This window comes from Palaemon carinicauda, chromosome 18 (genome assembly GCF_036898095.1).
Source record: "Palaemon carinicauda isolate YSFRI2023 chromosome 18, ASM3689809v2, whole genome shotgun sequence".
In the NCBI taxonomy this organism is placed as follows: Eukaryota; Metazoa; Arthropoda; class Malacostraca; order Decapoda; family Palaemonidae; genus Palaemon; species Palaemon carinicauda.
Genome location: NC_090742.1, coordinates 109,316,455 through 109,340,820, shown reverse-complemented (window position 1 = coordinate 109,340,820; position 24,366 = coordinate 109,316,455). Strand labels below are relative to the sequence as shown.

At 36.2% G+C, this 24,366-nt stretch overlaps 1 protein-coding gene across 6 annotated transcripts in view; it reads right to left on the bottom strand.

The window, feature by feature from the left end:
- LOC137657944 (uncharacterized) overlaps positions 1 to 24,366 on the bottom strand; it is a 201,223-nt gene that overhangs the window by 149,554 nt on the left and 27,303 nt on the right. For 5 of the 6 annotated variants that reach the window (XM_068392657.1, XM_068392660.1, XM_068392659.1 and 2 more), the window contains one exon: positions 376 to 6,138. In XM_068392657.1, coding sequence (XP_068248758.1) covers positions 376 to 6,138 — 5,763 coding nt within the window. Of the gene's footprint in view, positions 1 to 375; positions 6,139 to 9,838; positions 9,899 to 24,366 lie in introns of all 6 variants that reach the window. The other variant, XM_068392658.1, reaches the window with a different exon arrangement.

Here is a 24,366-nt window from a genome sequence, read left to right as displayed (position 1 = left end):
ATATATACCATCCGAGAACTTACACACAGCAGAACATAATATAATACCATTTTCTGATATAATTTAGTTTAACTGCAAGTGAACAAAGTGGATTAGAAGAGACAATACAAAAAAAGACACCACAGAAAAACTAACTTTCAAATCATCTACTAGATAATTAAATTGTTAAGAGATAAAAAAAAAATACTGTACAATACAAATTATGTAAATAAATAAACACAAGACAAAAAGCAGAGTAAAAAATAAACCTTGTAATGTACTACAAATCAATAAGTTAGGAAACATATCTTTAAAATGTGTTGAACATAAAATAAAGTTAAGGACACAGAAGGTATATTACACTGTCAAATATTTCTATTTTAAATTTTGACCTACTCTGTTCAGTGCTGCATTGGAGAGTGATCTGCTATAAGATCTCCTTAGTGATTTGTTAGACCTTGATCTACGGAGAATTCTGTCAGTTTCAGAGAGAATAACCTCAGATTCAGCAATTATATGGGATGGCGTGACCGATTGTTCTCTATAGTCCAAGGGTGTACGAGATCGAGACCTTATATCTCTCTCATTCTGTACATCTGGAAGTGGCATTAATGTATCTAATTGGCCTGGATCTATAGCATCAACAAACACTTCCTCCTCTTCTGAAGTTTCTTCAAAATTGAAATGCACTTCCTTTGTTGGAGATGCAGGAAGGGACAAAACCTTATGTTTATCACAAAATTCAAAGTTCTTTTTCTCTTCAGTTGGAGATGCTGGTAATGATGTTATGCAAATTTCTCCTTCCATTGGTGTATCTGGGAAAGATGCTACAGAGTGTAAGGGCTTTGTTGCTAATGTCAGTTTTGGAAATGAATAATTAGGTAAATGAGAGGTTTTCTTTGGTTCTACTAAGGCAGAAGTTTCCTTGCTTAAAGATTCTACTTCAGATTCCAATGCTGGAACAAGATTCGTTACTGTCTGCTTATTATCTAACTTACTTTTTTCAAAGTCTTCCACCGACATTTTATTTGGACTCTTTGGCAAAACCGGATTTTCATTTTCAGAAACCTTTACATCAGATGAAGTAATTATTTTTTTATTCTTAAGATCAAGTGTAAGTGAATCTTTCAGGTAATCAGTCTTTGCAGATTTTTTTCCTAGGGGTATTCCAGTCTTAGAAAGTTTATCTTCGAGAGTTTTTCCACCTTTTGCAACAGATTCAATAATGAATGACTTTAAGCCACCAAGTGTTTTGTTCCCTTTAAATCTACTTTCTAAATTGTTGACATCATTATTTTGTTCAGTCATAGCACTTGTACTTTGATCAATAATTACATCTTTACCTTTGTCATTGTTTCCTACACCAGGTTTGACATCTTCCTTAGTAGTGTCCGTAGTTTTTGATTCAAAATTTGACTCACTTTTTGTACATTCACTTTTAGTAAGCTCAACTTTCACTCTATCACTTACATTAGCAGCACAATCAACAATGCTAGTCTTATCATCTACAGCATCGTTCACACTCTCACATTTAACAATGATTTTATCATCTTGATTTTTCTCTTTTTCATCATGAATCTCATTCTCCTTTTCTTTCTTTCTTTTCTTCTTTTTCTTCAAGTCCTTTTTCATGCCTTCCCCGGACTGCGAAGATGTTTCAGCTGTATTAGGAATTTCATCATTAGTTTTTTCTCCTACACCACTTTGTTTAGTAATGACAGACACATCCTTACTGCATAAAGTCTTCTTTGTGGTAATTGCTTTGGCCTCAGCTGACTTTGAACACTGAAGATTTTTATCCTTAGCCGATATCTGGAAACTCTCCTCCTTTTGTACGTTTTCCTCTTTAACACTACAGACAGATTTTTCTTTATCATCTCTATCACCCTTGCTTACCATACATTTATCCTTTGTGGTAGTCTTTTCAATGTTTTCAGAACTTGTAACAGTAACAAGATGATTATGATCGTCATAATTTGCAGCACAATCTAGATTTTTCTGATTATTGGAACCCACAACATTATTACAAGAATTTGAAACAGTGCCCTGATTTTCCAGCTCTTTGGAAATTACATTACCTAGATCTTTCTGATTAAGGTTTGCAATAGTATTTGCTTCTTTTTTACTACTATCATTCTTTTTCAAATCATTTCCTGACAAATTTGACTTTTCTCTTCTAAGATTTTTGTCACCTGCAGAGGGAGGGCATTCTGATGGCTTTTTGAACTTTGAAGTACCACCAAATTTAGCTGCATTCACAGAAGCTATACCAGAGGCTCCAGGCAATAGTGTTGACTTTGGTTCAACTAAACTGGCTCCAGATGCTACTCTTAATTTTACCAGATTTGGGTTCTTAAGAATTTCGGGTTTTTCGGCAACCTTTCCTGATTCAAACATGTCTTTGATACCAGAAATTTTTCCAACTTTAGGTTTGTTAGGAGGATGCTTCATCTTTGATTTTTCACTTGCTTGAGACACATCTTCATTTTCCCAAATATTCATCATAGCAGACAATTTCTCCCCTTTGGGTTTCTTAATTCCAGTTCTCTGAGATACATCTTGTGACATAGAGTATGACGTGTCACTGGCAACAGAACTACATCTGCTTCTATCAACAAGTGTCTCAACCTCACTAAAGTTATTATCTATATCATCTTTGTCCTCCAAACTATCATTGATTATAATTCCATTAACATGAGGTACCGTTTGAACAGTTGGCTGAACTTTATTTTCTGGCAACATTTCTAGTTTAGAGTCCTTTAATATTCCATTCACAATTTTTGCATCTACGACTTCATTACCTATGGACAAATGTTCATTCATGGGTACAAATTTGGCAAAATTCTCTTCCAACTTGTTTTTGGAAGAAAGTACATCTGATTTTTCTTTTTGTGAATTTTTTTCAATAACCTCCGCTGTAACTAAAGCATCAAAACCACCTTTGTTATTTTTTTCAAGGCTTCCTTCAGCTTTTGTTGGTTGTAATCCAACGTTTGTAAATGAGATTGGACTAAGTGTGGCTTCATTTCCCACTACCTCTGGTCTGGAAATGGCTTTTTCATTCACATAACATGAAGATACTTTACTGGGTTCTGGACCAGGGCTTGGAGTAATATGAGGTTTTTCTGTTACAATTTGAGTCATGTTAGTCTCAGTAAAAGTACTATTATCAGACACTGGAATACCTAAACACATGTTTTGTTCTGCCGCTACTGCCCCCAAAAATGATTCAGCTACTGGCTTAGATATTGGCTTTCCATTCGTTTCATATGTGGTTGTAGATGGAGGAATGTTGGCAATATTTGTATTTAAGGATGCATCTAATGATTTTCCCTTCAATTGTGTAGAAACATTTTTGTGATCTGATAAATCAGGAACTGTTCCACCAACAGCAGTAACATTTTCACTACATGCAGGACTTTTAGTAGAAGCAATTTTGTTGTCTTTCAACTCTAGAGAGCAACTATTTTGGGCTAATGAACTCTCATTCAAAGACACAACCAATTGTTCTTTAGAAATGCTTGATTTTGCATTATTCAAAACTGAAGTATCTGCAGATAGTTTTGGGACTGATGCTTTATCATTACAAGCAGCAGCTACATGAACACTTCCATTTACAGCATTTTGAAGTGCATCTACAGCACAAGATGGCTTACTTTCTTTGCTTGTAACAAACTTTACATCAACTAATGCGGTTTCCTGGTTAAAATCCTTTAATTTAGAAACTCTATCACTTGATTCTGTAATTTTCCCATTGCTGTTAAGATTGGTATTTACTACCAAAGATGGCTTGGGTTCTATATATGTAGCTTTTCCGTATTTTGGTTTCACCGAAGGTTCTTGTTTAGTGAGTGGTGGTGATGATGGGGACATTCCATGAGATGCATTCTTTGGTTTAACACCTTCTTCCAACTTATTCATATCTTTTATGTTAACTCTTTTCTGACTAAAATCCATTTCATCTTCATGACTTGTAACATAATCTATGGTTTCTTTTTCAGTTTCATTTGATTTCAGTCCTGAAGGTATAACTTTTCGAAGATTATCACCATTATTGGGTGTTGACATATTACCTTCCTTATCCATAATCTCTACTTCAGCTTTTTTAGTTTTCAGAGTTTCAATTTTATCCGAAACGTCAAGATTCTTTTTGCTTACTATCTCATGATGAATTGGTGGACTTTTTGCTTTCAAAACATTTTCCTTTTTGACAATTGTTCCTTCTATCCTCGCCTCCTCCACCTTTTTGCTTACTATCTCTTGATTAATTGGTGGACTTTTTGCTTTCAAAACATTTTCCTTCTTGACGATCGTTCCTTCTATCGTCGCCTCCTCCACCTTTTTGCTTACTATCTCTTGATTAATTGGTGGACTTTTTGCTTTCAAAACATTTTCCTTCTTGGCGATCGTTCCTTCTATCGTCGCCTCCTCCACCTTTTTGCTTACTATCTCTTGATTAATTGGTGGACTTTTTGCTTTCAAAACATTTTCCTTTTTGGCGATCGTTCCTTCTATCGTCGCCTCCTCCACCTTTTTGCTTACTATCTCTTGATTAATTGGTGGACTTTTTGCTTTCAAAACATTTTCCTTTTTGACGATCGTTCCTTCTATCGTCGCCTCCTCCACCTTTTTGCTTACTATCTCTTGATTAATTGGTGGACTTTTTGCTTTCAAAACATCTTCCTTTTTGACGATCGTTCCTTCTATCCTCGCCTCCTCCACCTTTTTGCTTACTATCTCTTGATTAATTGGTGGACTTTTTGCTTTCAAAACATTTTCCTTTTTGACGATCGTTCCTTCTATCGTCGCCTCCTCCACCTTTTTGCTTACTATCTCTTGATTAATTGGTGGACTTTTTGCTTTCAAAACATTTTCCTTTTTGACGATCGTTCCTTCTATCGTCGCCTCCTCCACCTTTTTGCTTACTATCTCTTGATTAATTGGTGGACTTTTTGCTTTCAAAACATCTTCCTTTTTGACAATCGTTCCTTCTATCCTCGCCTCCTCCACCTTTTGCTCATTATGTATTCTTTCTGATTCAGATTCCTTTTTTGTATTTGATGAACTTGGGATGTTAGAAGTTGTTACAATACCTGATATAATTTGTTTTTTTGAGGCAATTTCCTCTTCATTTTTGATGTGCTCATCCTTCATATTTCCCTTTTGCATGCTATTTAATGTAGGTATATCCTCTACTATTGCTTTCTGTATGTTTACATCACTTAGTTTTACTTTTGAATCTTCTTTCACCTTGTTTTCTTCCTTTGAAGATACCATACATTTAAATTTTCCTTCATCTTTCTGTGTAATATCAAAAACTGCATCAGTTTGGTTTCTTTCTGGAAGTTCCAATGTTTCCTGCCTCGAAATTTGTGATTTGGGTGAATTTTCCGATTTAAGTATTGTATGTTTAATTAGAGTATCAGCTGCTACTAGATTACTTTTAATATCTGATTCATTATGGCTTAGAGGTTTTGAAACATAAGTTTTCTTGATATTGTCATCATTTGTAGTTTTGTGTGTTTCATCAATCTCTTTCTTGGGAGAATTAACAGTTTTATTTGAATTTTCACAATGAGAAGTACATGGAGATTCTAGCTTCGCATCTTTACATGGAGAATGGGAACTTTGATGACTTTCAGTAGCTATTAAATTTAGTCCTGAAATAGTAACTTCCTTTAAAGAGGTGCACTCTTTCCTCATTGTGTTCTCAGCCTTATTTGTGTGCTGTGCTTCCAACTCAATGTCTCCACTAAAGGTATTTTCAGTCTTGGCTCTGGTGGATGAGGGAGGTGCCAGTACATTGATCGCATTAGCAAGATTAGCAGTGTCTGTACATTTTCTTTGTGTCAGGTGCTGAGCTGTATTTACAGGATCATTTGTATCTGTTCCAGGGATGACACTAGGAGAATAGGACAGGACATTTCCCATTTTAATAGGAGTAAGGCCTTGGTTTACAGCAGGCATACTTCGACTATGAGCAGGAGGAATAAGTGAGGGTTCCTGTGTAACATTTCCTTCTGAGGGTCTAGAATGCTGTTGATCTGGCAATGGACTAGCAGATGGAGTATGGGTGGATGAAGACTTTGGTGGTTTAAGGCCAGGTAATTGCACAACATCGAAGTATTCGTCATCACTATCAGAGCTCAGATCGTCCAGCTGTGGGTGTGATGAAAAAAAGTTTATAACTTTCCTTAAGTGTATTATTCTTAAAATCTAATAAATATGTCACAACTTGCAAATCACAATGAAAATTTCTACCATATGGATACTCACCAATATAACATATTGTCTGATCAACTAGAAATGTTCCTTTCTTTTTTAAAATAATTACTTAAAAAATTAATCTAAAATCTGTTACCTTCAAGTAAATTACACAATAGAAAGTCTGAACAGGCAAATTCAAATTAAGAGCAAAAGTATCCATGCTGAAAATATCACAAAATAAATATAAATACATGCATCTGTAACATACTGTGCATCAAAATATGTTATGCATGCAATAATGACCAATCCAAAAAAGTAATGCCCTGCTCTACACCGTTAATTCGTTACAAGTCCCCAAACATTAGTTGATTTCCGACGAATGCTGGAGTTTGGCCATATAAAGCTAGTTATACGTCCCCTAAACACATAATAAACACGAAAAAGTCCATACAACCTGCTATCACTTTATGAAAACCACATACCTACATATATAAACTTCCATGGGAGGTACAGGTACTGTACAGTAGTGTGGGCATACCATTTGAATGAAATTTAAGTTTTGACAATGAGAGAGAGAGAGAGAGAGAGAGAGAGAGAGAGAGAGAGAGAGAGAGAGAGAGAGAGAGAGAGAGAGAGAGAGAGAGGGAGAGAGAGAGAGAATGTTGCAATACATTATGATACAATAAACTGTAAAATTAATAGTATTAACACATTAATATTGGCCACTTTACCTGAAAATTTTCATCTCATCTGCTTATTGGGCACGAAAAAACAGGTGGAGCTGGAAGTGAAAAATTAGGAGGAAGAGGATAACATGAGTGATGGTAAAGAGGAGACTGTAATTGTTGTATTTGTTTTATGACGGTTTTTCGTTATAAAACCTGACGTCGGTGGCAGTGGTTCTTCATCGCCAAGACTGGGTGATGACTCTGTAGCCTCTTTGTTTTTCGACTATTATAAAGGTTTGCAATAGTGTTTGCTTCTTTTTTATTAGTCATTCCTTTTCAAACCCTTTCCTGATAAGACTGACTTTTCTCTTCTAAGATTTCTGTCACCTGCAGACCTAACATTTGCTGAATAGTATTCCTTCTCTTGTCGGCGAAAATTACTCTATAAGGCAGGAACATATCTTCAACAGCATTAGTTATTTTAGCAAAAAGTTCGTCTGAATAACCCTGAAACTCAAAGATTGACAAATACTTTCATAAAAGTGAACTTTTATGTCATTATTGATTCTGGACCAGGGAAACTTTCTTGATTTTCGGTTGTTCCTCTAACTTCAACAACTTTTCATTTGTAAGTAGTTGCTTGTCAGCCTTGGTAAACTCTCTAGTCATCTTCAAACTCTAGATGAAGTTCTTCAAAAAGGGACACCAACTTTCTCGATATATTCTATACTGTAACATCAAAACCTTTTAAATCATGCATGAATTGAGGGTACAGTTTCTTTCACAGAACATTCATTGCTGTTTGAGTCATTTTGGTCTAAGAAGTACTTCTGTTTAACACTATGAAATAAATATTGTAACCCTTCCAAAACTCATCAGTATTCATCCTGTCTTCTGCAGAAGTATCATTAACTGCTCGGTGTAAGATACACCGTAAATTTTACTGCTTGAAGATCACAATGATGACTTGGTCCATAGTTTTATAAGAGTTGGTGGTGCTGGGTGGCAAGAAAAGAATTTACCATTCAGGTCGAGGTAGTTTATATGCGTGAAATGTCCACGAGAATTATCAAGGATCAACATGACCTTAACAGGAAGTTTCTTTAGCCTGTAATCATCATTTGTTCCAGTCGTAAATTCTACTACGCTAGAGGATATCATAAAGTTTACGATTTCTATAGGAAATGCAGTGAAATAATCCATACCTCAGGACAAACCATGAGCTAAATCATCTAAGATGAGTGCCAGGTTTTTAGAAAACACATCCCGTACCCTGTTAAATCTATAATTACCTTCAGATCCTGTCATTAATAACCTGACAATCCTATCACCCGGTCCAAAAATTCCAAAATGGGATCTTCACGTATATGATGTAGCTTACATCAATACTAGTCTTGTGGTTCAGTGTATAATCAGTCAGCTATGATGTGTACCATATGTATCACCATAAAGCAGCAGTAAAGGAAGTAATCTTCTTTTCCTCCCTATTCTTTACTTTTAACTTCTCATTACTGTCTAGTAATATCACTCATTGAACAATGGTACAAAATTGTGTTATCGCTTACAGGCCGACTATTGGCGTTTTATATGTCACATGATCACGTATGTCCATGCACGATTTCCATGCAAGTTTTCGACAGAAATTGGGCAAAAATTACATATAAAACAATCATAGGCGTAGGGGGAGATGATGATGATGACGATGATCTATATATATATATATATATATATATATATATATATATATATATATATATATGTATGTATATATATATATATAGATTATATATATTATATATATATATATATATATATATATACACATACATATATATATATATATATATATATATATATATATATATATATATATATATATATATATATATATATATACACACACAGACAGCAAGTGATTTTGTCTGGATGAAATCCAATACAATACTAGGAATCCCGATTTCACCGAAAAAAAAAATAAAACTAAAACTGGAAAAGAATGTTGAACTGCAGGTTAGATTCACATTTCTCTGACACATGGATCGACACATAAGGAAAGCTACGAGACTATGCCAACAGTCTGAATGTTTTACACGACTCACTCTTGTCCAGTGATGTGGAGAAAACGCATTTATCAAGATATTCAATACCTGAACAACTCTACTACTATTCATATCTAGTACTACTAAACGACTAGTGATGAAGATCATAAAAGCAACAATCATTCACGTTAATAATTGTATGCTCCATTAGGCGAATGAATAATAGCTATCACTTTTAACATAAAAGTTAATAGATTTATTTACGTAACATCTATTACTTCTCTCAAAGACAAGTATAACTAACGCTAAAACTTCCCAAGTTTCCAAGCCTACGACGAACAATGGTATAAGGGATTACCGAGAACATTCTGTACATACATGCATGCAAGACTTCGGACTGAAAATGTCTACTTTTTTTAAAAAGGATGCAGGGTCACTATAACCATAACCTGTGAACACATGCCAACACTTTAAAATCAGTACAGAGCATGCTAGAGTAGAGAACACCACCCCCAGATTCGCTGTCTTTTCAAATGTTTCAGTGAAATAGCTTAAAAAAGTGGGGCGATTCATCAAAAATTCATAATGAATGAGGAGGAAATTGCATAAACATGAAGAAAAATTCCTGACGAATAAATCTTATCATCAGGGGAAAAGAGAACACACGTAGAAACGATCGAACCACACAATAATAATGAGATATTCGATAAAAGGTTCAACATTCAATGATATTTCAGCATACTTACATAATCAAGAATTCAATATTCAACAATGATAACCAAAAGCCAGAAAACATTGGTTTCAATTCCAGATAAATGATTACAAATACTTCACAGGAACTACAGCGTGCGGGCGCAAAAACACATACATACGTTACTTTTTTTTATTTGAAATGCTTTCAATTATATCTTTTTATTTTTTTTTATTTTTTTTTTAATTCCTTACCCGAGAGGGATCGAACGGAGTGCTGCAGTTCGTGGACGGATCCACCTCGATCGCCGAGAGCTGTGAACAATAAAAACCAAAACACAAAGCCTTCAAAAGGTAGCACCTTTACTGCATGAAAAGAACACTAGGCCTACTGGTGGGCTTCTCTCCCTCCTTCCTAACGTTACAGAAACCAAAGGCGATTGGTGTTATCCTTTGATGGGATAATATGCACTAGCATAATGCTGCAGAATTCCATCACCCAACAGAACTGGCTTCAACAAAACAATATATATACCGCAGTTCAGTAATAATTAAGATAAGACGAAAAGCAAATGGTATCCAGCATTAATAATAATAATAATAATAATAATAATAATAATAATAATAATAATAATAATAATTAAACGCACGGCTCTCGTAAGTTGTAATACATACATAGGCCTACATACTATTAATATATACACAATTTTCGAGAACCTGCTGGCCTCTCATTACCATCAAAGCTGAACAGGGTCTTGAAAACTAACTTTTAATCTTCTGATATATGTAAATAGAAAAATACTGTAGATTTTATTTTCGTTTAAAACTTCATTAAAATAAAGATAACATTTCACTCTCTCCATCTTCACAATTTCAATTCTAGAAAGATGAGTGTATCCTCTATTAGGAGAACTCTAACCCAAGACATTGGAAGACCACAGCTGAGAGACTATGCCATTACCAAATATCAAAGACTACGAACGGTGGTATGATTTTGGAGTATCTACTTAGAATAGCTGCTTGTCATAAATGAAATTTCTTTTACCCTTACCATGTGGGCGAATGACAACAGAATAGTTCTAGCTATCACTTGATTGAAAATGCAAGCTGCAATATGCTTAACGTTGTTAGATGTGTGAGGAAAGAAGAGAATGTGTAAGGATTATGACAGACAATTTGGTGAATGGGTAGGCAAAGAAAAGAGCCATACCATTGGGTGATTTAAGGCAGTGTCTGTAATACTTTCAAGATTCATACTATTATTATTATTATTACTTGGTAAGCTACACCCCTAGTTGGAAAAGCAGGATGCTATAAGCCCAGGGGCTCCAACAGGGAAAATAGCCCAGTGAGGCAAGGAAACAAGAAAAATGAAATACAGTATTCTAAGAACAGTAACAACATTAAAGTAAATATTTCCTATTTAAAATATAAAAAAATAACAAAACTAGAGGAAGAGAAATAAGATAGAATAGTGTGCCCGAGTGTACCCTCAAGCAAGAGAACTCTAACCCAAGACAGTGGAAGGCCATGGTACAGTGGCTATGGCATTACCCAAGACTAGAGAACAGTGGTTTGATTTTGGAGTGTCCTTCTCTTAGAAGAGCTGTTAACCATGGACAAAGAGTCTCTTTTACCATTACCAAGAGGAAAGTGGCCAATGAACAATTATAGTGCAGTAGTTAACCCCTTGAGAGAAGAATTGTTTGTTAACCTCCGTGTTGTCAGGTGTATAAGGACAGAGGAGAATATGTAAAGAATAGGCCAGACTATTCGGTGTATGCGTAGGCAAAGTGAAAATGAACCGTAATCAGAGAGAAGGATCCAATGTAGTACTGTCTGACCAAAGGACCCCATAACTCTCTAGCGGTAATAACTCAATGGGTGGCTGGTGCCCTAGCCAACCTTCTACCTATAAGTAGCATATGTTAGGTGAAAAAGCAAAAGCAATAAATCAGGTGATGGAAATGAGGATTTGTCTTGACAGAATTATGTCTTAAACCTGTTTGAAGAGCAACTTCAAACTATTATGTCTTAAACCTGTTTGAAGAGCAACTTCAAACTGACTTCTGGCACACTGCCCACAAAAATCTAGACTGGGTTGCACATACACTGGTTGATACTGGATCACTCAACTACATCACTGATAAGGAAATTAAGATGTTAGATGTGTATTACAGTTTAACCTCTCGTCTTCACACAAAAGGTCAATACTAAGATCTTTTATAAGGCAAAAATGAACTACAAATATTGATGGTTGAGTGCTCCCACTTTGATCTCATTGCAAAAAAATATAACACCCTCTAACACGGACAAGATGCCAAAACAAATTCTGTACTAAAATAATAATTAAACTTCCTGGTGTAGGTTAACTCCATTCCACTTATGGCCAACTTTTTGTAGGCAACAAAAATAATATGACAATGCCACAGAAATGAGTCATGGCTCAGTTCTAAAAAGTCAAAGCCTTAATTCCAACATCCAAACTATTGGCAGCACACCTGACAGTCATTACTGCTAAATCTTGGGTAGGCAATTTTAACCATTCCTAAACATCACACAGAAGTTCTTGCCTAAGACCACAAGGAAACTCTTACAAGCAACACTGATGACTGCAAAAAACAAAGAGACCCAGAAGACATGAATAAGGAAGTTGGCACAGTTGCAGCAATGAAACCTTGAGCCTCACGAAGCAATAGTCTAAATTACATCAGTTACTTATAATGACACAAGACGTGGGTAATTAGGGTAATTAACAGAGGCTGCCAACATTATAAATACTGCCTCCTCTGGCCAAATCTGTGCCCTTTCTGCCATTGACTTAATAGTGTCTAAAACCTATACAATTTCTAGACAGACGATATACTGCTCTAAAGAAGCAGCTTACGTTTCACCTGTCAAACATATCATTTGTGACTTTCTAAGATGACTTCATTTAACACTCTCGATATCTAACTTGCATTTTCTTTTAGTTCCTTCCAGATGGCTAACCACCCTGGGCCAGTATATTCCTCCTCTATAGTGTGTCACATCTATGGCCAATCTTTTCCAGTCTAACTGTACTCTCAGTTCTCCAGGATCATGTCTTACTGGTCAATAGACTGACACCGGTCACAGCTTCGCACCACCCCTTGAATCTACCCTCTCGTAACAGTGGGATTTACTTTCCTTGCTACAAAAAACTACTATCTACACCCATATTGTGCAATTGATGAAGCTTTTTCACATTAGTGTATGCAGTATAACATGCTTCAAACTCTTCTTTTCTTCTCCATCTTTCAGGGACTCCAATCCAAGCTTTCTCAACTCTCGTTAAAATTTCTGCTCTATTCTTTTCCGGAGGCACTAAGTGCAGCTTCACTTGCAGCCCAACTTCTTTTATCTGTTGCTTCAAAATACAAAAGCGGTGCTTCACCAGGACATTTGCTGCTCTCTAAGTCTGAAATCTGGTTTCAGAAGTTAGAACAGACTTGATCCACATAATCACTACCACAAAATCTAACCTTATTTCAATTTCCTACAGATTATATTTCAGCACCAAATAGAGCCCTTTAAACACTGCCTCTAGCTCACAAAACAGTGATGCATTTGTAGTTATCTTTCTTACGCAACCATGCTTCATCTTCCACTACATCTCCAATCTCTAACACTAACCCGGTCACAATGCTACTGGCATCACACCATACACCACATTTCTTTGCCTTTAGTGCAAACCACCTTCTCTTTACTGGATCTTCTATCTTTTACTCAACAATGTTGCAAATCATTGCCAAAGTCTCTCTTCCTGCCTCATTGTCCAAATTTTCACATTCTGCTCACTGATCCACATAGCTGCATGCAGTCCGCACCCGATCTGCCACAGAGTAATGCCCGACGAGAAAAGTTCCCTCCTCCTAATTCTCTCTAACCTCCAGAATCTCATTACCTCGATGAAAAGCCAGAGCACTCATCCCATTTCTCTTCACTCTCAACCCCATTACAATTACTCCTTCTAGTGAAACAACTACCTGTACTAGGCGGTATATCTTAGCAATTCATGTTATCAAACGGTTATATAAGCATATGGGCAATCTGGTGGAGTAACGATGACTTTGGATGTGGATGAAATTCCCCCCGCTACATTTCGATGAAGTCACTGGCAGCAGGGTGACGGATTGAATTTAAGGCGATAGCCAAGATGTCTTTCCGTTTCTACTCCTGATGCCTGGCAGTTGATTTTACTGGAATTAGTATGGTCTGGTAGGGATCACTTGCCTTAGTTAGAGAGGCATTGTGCATTACAAGGAACTGGCTATCCTTCGATGAATCTAGCCAATGAATACTCTATGGATGTAGTCAGTCAATGGAAAGAAAAGATGACAGAATGGCCCCGAGACCTGGGCGGGGCGTGGTCCAAAGAATCTTCCGGTTTATAAATACTAAAGGAAAATTGAAAATTGGTAATTGGAATGTTAGAACTATGAATCAGAATAGGAAGTTACAGCAAGTGGAGAGTGAATTTATGAAATGCAGTTTGGCTATCTTAGCCCTAAGTGAAACACGTTGCAAAGAGGATGTGGTAAGGAAACCTCAGACCAAGGGCATATATATATATATATATATATATATATATATATATATATATATATATATTCAGGAAGAACAGATGGAGTTGGAAGAGAATGGGTAGGAATGATGATGACACCTAGAGCAGAAAAGGCATTAACTAAGCGGAGATCGGTAAATAGCAGATTGTTACAAGCAAAGTTTAAATCAAAGCGTTGCAATATGAGTATTAAAGTTTGCTATACATAATGCCTCAACAAAGGATTCCTCAGAGAAAAAAAAGGATGAATACTCTGAAGACTGCAGAGCATATTAGATGAAATTCATGAGAAAGATATGAAAATTGTGATTGGCGCCTTCAATGTTAAAGTTGAAAGGAATAATCAAGGGATAAAGAATACAATGAGTGTCGAGGGTCTTGGCAATGTTGCAAATGAAAATGGAGGTCATTTCATAAGTTTCTGTTCAACAAATAATCTTGACATTGGAGGAACTCTTTTTTCAGCATAAGGACATCCAAAAGTATGCAAGGACTTCACCATATGGCAATTTCAAAAATCAAATAGACCACATTGCCATTAATAAAGAGAGAAAGAAGACTCTGAGAAATGTAAGAAGCTATAGAGGTGCAGATAATGGCAGTGATCACTAGCTCCCCATTGCCACACTGAAATTAAAACTGAAAGCACCCAACAGAAAGGTAGATAGAATACTTAGGTTGGATACAACTAAGATTCTAAAAGATGAACACACACAAACATTTGCAATTGAATGTAGAAATCGAACTATAGTCTTAGAGAAGTTAAAGAGATGAAGAGCAGACAATTAATAGTCATTTGGTTGTGATGTTTTGGGACACGCAGTAACAAGGATATCAAATGATAAGTGGGATAATATAAAAAGAAGACAAAGACAGAAATTGACTGTTGAAAGCTTTCAAATAAGAAATGAATATTACAAGGTAGAGCATGTTAAGTATTCCAGTATTGATAGTGAGGTCAAAAGAAAAGCCAGGAATGACTGGAGAGAATATTTAGACAGTAAAGCAGATGAGGATGACAAAGCTATGAATTCAGGGAGTGGCTATGGTGTAAGAATCACTCATAGAATTATTAACCAAATCTCTATTTGGGCAAAGAAGAAGAAGCATATACCCATCAAAAAGAGAGATGGATCTGTTATAAGAACAGAAGATGAAGAAAGACAACGTTGGATGGAACATTTTGTGAGGTTATGAATAGGAGATAGGAAGGGAATAACTGGATTGATATATCTGGAGCTGAGGAAGACCTTGATAAGGCTAAGAATGAATTCAGTGTGTTTGAAGTCGAAGCTATCATTAAAAGCTTAAGAGATAGAAAGCCTCTGGATATGATGGAATAACTGCCGAGATGATACTGGCTGGAAATGAAGTGACTCCCAGAATATTTACAAGATAATTTTGTAGAATGTGGCATGAGGAAAAGCCTGATGAATGAAAGTTAGGAGTGTTGGTGAAAATGGTAAAGAAAGGAGACCTGACAGATTGCAATAGTTACAGAGGCATCACACTTACGTCGGCTATTATGAAAATATATAGTAAGCTTATTCTAAAGAGATTAAAGAGAAAGTGTGATGAAAAAATGAGAAATGAACAAGATGAAATATCATTGGAGGGAGAAAGGATTAATGAAGTAGAATCATTTAAGTGTCTAGGAACTATGATTCCCAATACTAGATCTTTAGGATTAGAGTTTAGTGAAAGATTGAAAAAAGCAAATGAAATAATGGGTAGATTAGGTAAAATTTTGGAAATAAAATCGCCTTAAATTATACATAAAAATCGGAATTTACAAGATAATTCTGTAGAATGAGGCATGAAGAGGAAAAACCTGATGAATGAAAGTTAGGAGTGTTGGTGAAAATGGTAAAGAAAGGAGACCTGACAGATTGCAATAGTTACAGAGGTATCACACTTACGTCAGCTGTTATGAAAATATATAGTAAGCTTATTCTAAAGAGATTAAAGAGAAAGTGATGAAAAAAGGAAAGATGAACAAGCACAATTTAGAAAAGGTAGATGTACAGACCAAATTTTTATTTAGAGGCATGCTGTACAGCAATGCGTAGAATATAAAATCCAATTTTGATGGCATTTGTGGACTATGAAAGAGCCTTTGATAGTGTCCACCAGCCAATTTTATGGAGATAGTGATGAAAAAACGAGAGATGAACGAGTAGGATTTAGAAAAGGTAGAAGTTGTACAGACCAAATTTTTATTTAGAGACGTGTTGTATAGCAATGCGTAGAATATAGAAATCTAATTTTGATGGCACTTTTGGACTACGAAAAAGCCTTTGGTAGTGTACACCGGCCAATTTTATGGAGAGTATTGCATTATCATGAAATTCCTCTTAAATATGTGAATTTGATTACATATGTTCATGAGCATACAAGTGCAACGTTAATGTTAGAGGAGTCTTATCAAATGAATTTCCGGTGAACAGCGGAGTACCCCGAGGAAATGTGTTGTCACCTATGATGATTATCCTCCTCATAGATTTTGTAATACGTAAAACAGTTGGAGATGGTGGAGAAGGATTGGACTGGATTGGTAATAGGAAATTTGCAAACCTAGAGTATGCTGATGATGCTGTCCTTGTTGGCAGAACATCACAGGATTTGTAACGTTTGCTTACCAGAATGCATGAAAATTCATATGAAGTTGGGCTCAAGATAAATAGAAGAAAGACAGAGATGATGAGAATGGAATATCCAATTGAAGATGAAATATCATTGGAAGGAGAAAGGATTAATAAAGTAGAATCTATGATTTCCCATACAGGATCTTTAGAATTGGAGTTTGGTGAAAGATTAAAATTTGGAAATAAAATCGCCTGAAATTACATATAAAAATCAGACTACATATAATTTTAGTTAGATCGGTGTTATTGTATACAAAGAGTCATAGTATGAAAACAAAACCATCTCTAACAGATTTTGTAGATTTGAGAACAAAGCCCTCGGAGTTAAATGACAGGACAGGATTAGAAATTAAATTATAAGATAGATTACTCAAGCACTATATGTGGATGAGATCATGGTCAGGGGTAGATAGATATGGTTTGGGCATGCTCTTTGCACTTCCCAAGAGTGATTAGTTTACAAAACATTTAACTGGGCTCCACAAGGCACTAGAAGAGTTGGAAGACCCTGGCCTACATGGCTGAGGACCATGAAACGTGAAGTAGGAGATGATGAAAGGAGAAGTATTGAATTAAAAGCTGAAGATAAAGACAACTGGCAAAATATAACCGAGGCTCTTTGCGTCAATAGGCATAAGTGATAATGATGATGATGATGATGACTGAAACAAGACGTTTGGTGACCAAGCCTTACTGTGCTAGATATCGCACAACTGTATTAGCACACTATTCTTATTTCTCTTCCTCTTGTTTTTCAAGATTTTATATTTTACATATGGAAGATTTATTTTAATTTTGTTACTGTTCTAAAAATATTTTATTTCGATTGTTCATTACTTCTCCTAGTTTATTTTCTTATTTCCTTTCCTCACTGGGCGATTTTTCCCTGTTGGAGCCTTAGGGCTTATAGCATCTTGCTTTTCCAACTAGAATTGTAGCTTAGCTAGTAATAATAATAATAATAATAATAATAATAATAATAAGAAGAAGAAGAAGAAGAAGAAGAAGAAGAAGAAGAAGAAGAAGAAGAAGAAGAAGAAGAAGAAGAAGAAGAAAAAGAAGAAGAACAACAACAACAACAAAAACAACAACAACAAAAACGTGTCAAGAAAAATAGCTCTCATTTTTTACTCTGACCTCACCTATCGTCAACTCTACATCTGCTCGCTTACATCTAACAGACCTTCCATCAATGGTAACCAACTCTCCACCAGACCATCAAGACTTCCACGAAGCTGATCACCCCGTATTGTGGTTGAGCAACCAGAGTTCAACTAAGGTTCTCACTATTTTCCCTTTCACTCCGATTCTCACCACTAGCAAAATACTTGGAACTGCCTTTACTGTGTTGCAGGGGAAGCCTCTGGCGCAATAGCCACCACTTGCATGTTTCCCTGATCACACTGAAAAGAAATATGACTTGGCTTCCAGCACCAGTATCAAGTGACAACTGGCCTGGGCATTTTACAATCTCTAGCCATGTGGGCTCCATTGCACCTATAACACAGTATGGGAGAGTTACAGCTTTCCCCTCTCCCACTGCCATGCTGACCATCATTGGAACAAAAATGTACTGTCCACCACAGGTCTTCCATTACAACTGGTGCAACATTCTTAACCTACCCTTGATGTCAACACCCTGGCTCTGAACAGCAGCTCCTTCATACTTACTGACTCCACATCTTTGATCTGCTGCAACTCCAGTTACGATGGCCAACTTCACCTCTTGCTCCTGGTCCTCACCCTTAAGCCCAGCCAGCCTCCTTATTTCATTTGCAAAGACATCAACCTGTTCCCCTGTAGCCTCTTTAATTTTTCAGATGCATTAAACACACCTTCCAGGAATGCCTCAATCAACCTCTGCTTTAACTTCTCAGCATATTTCTGGTTCTTCCCACTCATCCCTAAGTACAGTGTCAATGCATCCCCTTTTAGGAATGGAGGAATGATGCTAGCCAGGTCCTTAATCTCTATTAACTTGGCTACGACATCTGCTTTCTTTAGCCAAGCCACTCCAAGCATGTATTATGAGATAATACTGATGACATCACTAGTGTAATACACACAAACAATGGGCGAAACACCACAGCAAGAGACAGTAACAGCTCAAACACACCATAGGACGAATATAAACAAACACTGGACAAACACAGAAGCAATAGATATAAACACTCTGACCTTTCATTACTGACAGCCTGCACCCCTACCACCTGTCTGTGCTTCCACAATCTGCTCAGGCAAACCCAGAATTTAGAGTAATCTTACGAGAGAGAGAGAGAGAGAGAGAGAGAGAGAGAGAGAGAGAGAGAGAGAGAGAGAGAGAGAGAGAGAGAGAGAGAGAGATTGAAGATTATAAACATGGTTATGTAATATTTAGTCAGGTATAATACATACATTGGAGAGAGTGTAGCATTGCTCCGTGTGGTTAGTTAATTTACGCTTTCCTCGATGAAATCGCTGGCAGCAGGGTGACGGATTGGGTTTAAGACAATGGACAAACTGTCTCTTCAGCTCTTATTCCTGATGCCTGGCGGTTGATCTTACTAGAATTAGTATGAACCGGCAGGGGCCACTTGCCTTAGATAGGCACTGCGCATTACAAGGAACTGGCTATCCTTTGATGTATCTAGCCAATGAATCCTACGCTAAGAATCTCCCAGTTTATAAATAATAAAGAAAAATTGAAAATTGGTAATTGGAATGTTAGAACCATGAATCAGATTGTGAAGTTACAGCAAGTGGAGGGTGAATTTATGAAATATGGTTTGGATATTCTGGCCCTAAGTGAAACACGTTGGGAGGGGATTGGTAAGAAAACTTTAGACCTAGGCAAAATATACATATATATATCTACTCAAGAAGATCAGATGGAGTTGGAAGAAAAGGGCTAGGAATGATGACACCTAGAGCAGAAAAGTCATTAACCAAGTGGAGAGCTGTAAACAGTAGATTGTTCGTAGAAAAGTTTGAATCAAAGCAGGCATATATGAGTATTATAGTTTGCTATGCCCCAACAAATGATTCCCCTGAATAAAGGAGAGATGAATACTATGAAGAACTGCAAAGGATAATAGATGAGATCTCTGAGGGAGAGATGAAAATTGTGATTGGCAACATCAATGATAAAGGGGTACAGAATGTGATGGGTGTCGAGGGTCTTGGCGAAGTTGCAAATGAAAGTGAAGCACATTTCGTAAGTTTCTGTTCAGCAAACAATCTTGTTTTTAGAGGCACTCTTTTTCAACACAAGAACATCCACAAATATACCTGGACTTCACCATGTGGCATTTACAAAAATCACATAGATCACATTGCCATACATAAAGAGAGAAGGAGGACTCTGAGGAATGTAAGAAGCTATAGAGGTGCCGATATTGGTCGTGATCACCAGCTCCTCATTGCCACATTGAAAATAAAACAGAAAACACCCAACAGAAAGATGTATAGAATACCCAGGTTTGATACAACTTAGCTTTTAGAAGAAGAGCATAGAGAAACATTTGCAACTGAATGTAGGAATCAATTTGCAGCCTTGGAACTTTAAGAGACGAAGAACAGACAATTAATGAAGGATAAAAGAATACTGTGATATTAAGAATATATATTAGTCATTTGGTAGTGATGTCCTGGGGCACGCAGTTTCAAGGAGAAAGCCATGGATATCAAATGATACTTGGGAAACTTTAAAAAGGAGACAAAGACAAAAATTGATTGTTGAAAGTTTTCGAGGAAGTAATGAAAATCAAAGGTAGAGCATGCTTATTCCAGTATTGACAGTGAGATCAAAAGAAAAGCCAGGAATGTCTAGAGAGAATATTTAGACATTAAAGACGATGAGGCTGACAAAGCTATGAATTCGGGAAGTGGCTATGGTGTAAGAATTGCTTATAGAATTATTAATGAAATCTCGACAGGGGCAAAGAAGAAGAAGCTTATACCCATCAAAGAGAGATGGTTCTGTTATAGCAACAGAAGATGAAGATAACATTGGATGGAACACTGTAGTGAGGTTATAAATAGGAGATATGAAAGGAATAATTCAATTGATATACCTGAGGCTCATGACCTTGATGTGCACATGAATTAATTCAGTGTGATTGAAGTCGAAGCTATCCTTAAAAAGCTAAAGAGACGGAAAGCCCTGGGATACGATGAATAACTGCCGAGATGATACTGGCCGAAAATGAAGTGACTCCCCGACTACTTACAAGATTATTTTTTGGAATGGAGCATGAAGAGGCAAAACCTGATGAATGGGAGTTAGGAATGTTGGTGAAAATAGCAAATTAAGGAGACCTGAATGAATGAATGAATGATTTGACGTTCTCTAGCATCCTGACAACGAAGGTCATTGCGGCCGATATCGTTTATTATAAATAAAGATTAAAAGAATATTCAATTAAACCAGAAAAGTAATTATGTTATAAAAGTTAGATAGCATTAAGAAGACCTACTTCTGATATAGATTTAAAAATGCCACTAGCATTGTACGACATATCATGTACAGCAATACGTAGAATATAGAAATCCACTTAAGATGGCATTTGTGGACTAAGAAAAAGCCTTTGATAGTGTGCACCGGCCAATTTTGTGGAGAGTCGTGCATTATTATGGAATTCCTCTTAAATATGTAAATTGGATTAAGTTTGTTCATGAGCATAGCAAGTGCAAAGTTAATATTAATGGAGTCTTATCAAATGAATTTTCAGTGAACAGTGAAGTACTCCAAGGATATGTGTTGTCACCTATGTTGTTTATCTTCCTCATGCATTTTGTAATGCGTAGAACGGTCAGAAATGGTGGAGAAGGATTGGAATGGATTGATGGATAGGTGATAGGAATTTAGCAGACCTAGAGTATGCTGATGATGCTATCCTTGTTAGCAGAACACCACAGGATTTGCAATACTTGTTTACCAGAATGCATGAAATATCATATGAGGTTGGGCTGAAGATAAATAGAAGAAAGATAGAGATGATGAGAACGGAGTATGCAATGAAAGATGAAATATCATTGGAAGGAGAAAGGATTAATAAGGTAGAATCATTCAAGTATTCAGGAACTATGATTTCTTATACAGGATCTTTAGAATTAGAGTTTAGTGAAAGATTGAAAAAAGCAAATCAGACAATGGCTAGGTTAAGTAAAATTTGGAAATCAAATCACATGAAATTACATATAAATATCCGATTATATATCAGCTTAGTGAGATCAGTGTTATTCTATGGTCATAAGTCAAGGTATGACAATGAAACAATCTCCAATAGATTTAGTAGATTTGAGAACAAAGCTCTCAAATGGATATTGGGAGCATAATGGCAAAACAAGATTAGAAATGAAACTATAAGAGAGATTACTGGAGTACCATATGTGGATGAGATCATGAAGAGTGGTAGATGGAGATGGTGTAGATTATGGAGTATGAAGTTGACTCCTATCAAAACTCAAAGTATGATTGTAAGTAGGTGAAGGACAGGGGCTCCTCAACATCCGGATCTCAGCATTGATGATGTTTCTATAACATTCTATGACTTAAAATTTTAGGTGTGATTCTCGACAGCAAATTTACTTATGAGAAACACATTAGAACTGTTTCCTCTTCAATTGCAAAAAAAAAAAAAAAAAAAAAAAAAAAAAAAAAAAAAAAAAAAAAAAAAAAAAAAAAAAAAAAAAAGAGGTTAATTGAGAAAGTCTTTTAAGATTCTCGGTGATCAATCTATTCTGAAGAATTTTTTTAATTCTTTCATTCTACCTTCTTTTAAATAATGTTCTCCTGTCTAGTCTTCAGCTGCTGATTATCATCTTAATTTCTTGGACAGGAACTTATGGTCTATTAAATTTCTTATTCCTCATCTAGATATTAATCTTTGGCACCATCGTTTAATTATTTTTTTAGGAATGTTGCATAAGGATGTTCATAATTCTGACCATCCTTTACATTCAGATCTTCCTGGACAGTTCCATCCTGTTCGTAATACTAGGCATGTAGTTAATTCTAATAGTCAGGCCGTCTCCATCATGAGGCTCAATACTACACAGTATGCCAGATGTTTTGTTCCAGCTGTGGCCAAGTTGTGGAATGATCTTCCTAATTGAGTAGTTGAATCAGTACAACTTCAAAAGTTCAAACTTGCAGCAAATGTTTTCATGTTGAACACGATGACCTAAGGCTTTTTATAGCTTATATATGAATTATCTGGTGTAATGTTTTTAATGTTTTTTTAAAATATTGTAGTATTTAAAATTTTTATTACGTCTCACATCGTTTATTTATTTCCTTGTTTACTTTCCTCACTAGGCAATTTTTCCCTGTTGGAGACCTTGGGCTTATAGCATCTTGCTTTTCCAACTAGGGTTGTAGCTTGGCTAATCATAATAATAATGATAATAATAATAATTATAGTAATAATAATGGGTAAGGCACTAATTTAGGTTGGCCAGGACACCAATCATCCATTCAGATACTACCGCTGGAGAATTGTTAGATTCTTCAACTGGCTACACAGTACAACATTGGATCGTTCTCTCTTGTTACGGTTCATTTTCCTCTTGCATACACATACATCGAATACTCTGTCCTATTCTTTCTTTATATAGTCTCTTCTGTCCTTATACACCTGACAACACTGAGATTACCACACAATCTTTCCACGCTCTAAGGATCAACTACTGTAATGTCATTGTTCAGTGGCTACTTTCCTATTGGTAAGGCTAGAAGAAAACATTTAGCTATGGTAATTATTATTATTATTATTATTATTATTATTATTATTATTATTATTATTGTTGTTGTTGTTATCTAAGCTATAACCCTAATTGGAAAAGCAGGATGCTATAAGCCCAGGGACTCCAACAGGGAAAATAGCCCAGTAAGGAAAGGAAAGAAGGAAAAAATAAATATTTCAAGAACAGCAACATTAAAATAAATACTTCCTATATAAACTATAAAAACTTTAACAAAACAAGACGAAGCGAAATTAGATAGAATAGTGTGCTCAGGTGTACCCTCAAGCAAGAGAACTCTAACCCAAGACAGTGGAAGACCATGGTACAGATGCTGTGGCACTATCCAAGACTAGAGAACAATGGTTTGTTTTTGGAGTGTCCTTCTCCTAAAAGAGCTGCTTACCATAGCTAAAGAATCTCTTCTACCTTTACCAAAAGGAAAGTAGCCACTGAACAATTACAGTACAGTAGTTAACCACTTCGGTGAAGAAGAATTGTTTGGTAATCTCAGTGTTGTCAGGTGTATGAGGACAGAAGAAAATCTGTAAAGAATAGGCCAGACTACTCGATGTATGTATAGACAAAAGGAAAGTGCCTCGTAACCAGAGAGAAGAATCCAATGTAGTACTGTCTGGCTACTCAGAGGGCCCCAAAACTCTCTAGCGGTAGTATCTCAACGGGTGGCTGGTGCCCTGGCCAACCTACTTCCTAAGCAGCACTTCGAGGAGCAGGACATTCCAAAATCAAACCATTGTTCTCTTGTCTTGCATAGTGCCATAGCCACTGTACCATGGTATTTCACTGTTTCTGGGTAGAGTTCTCTTACT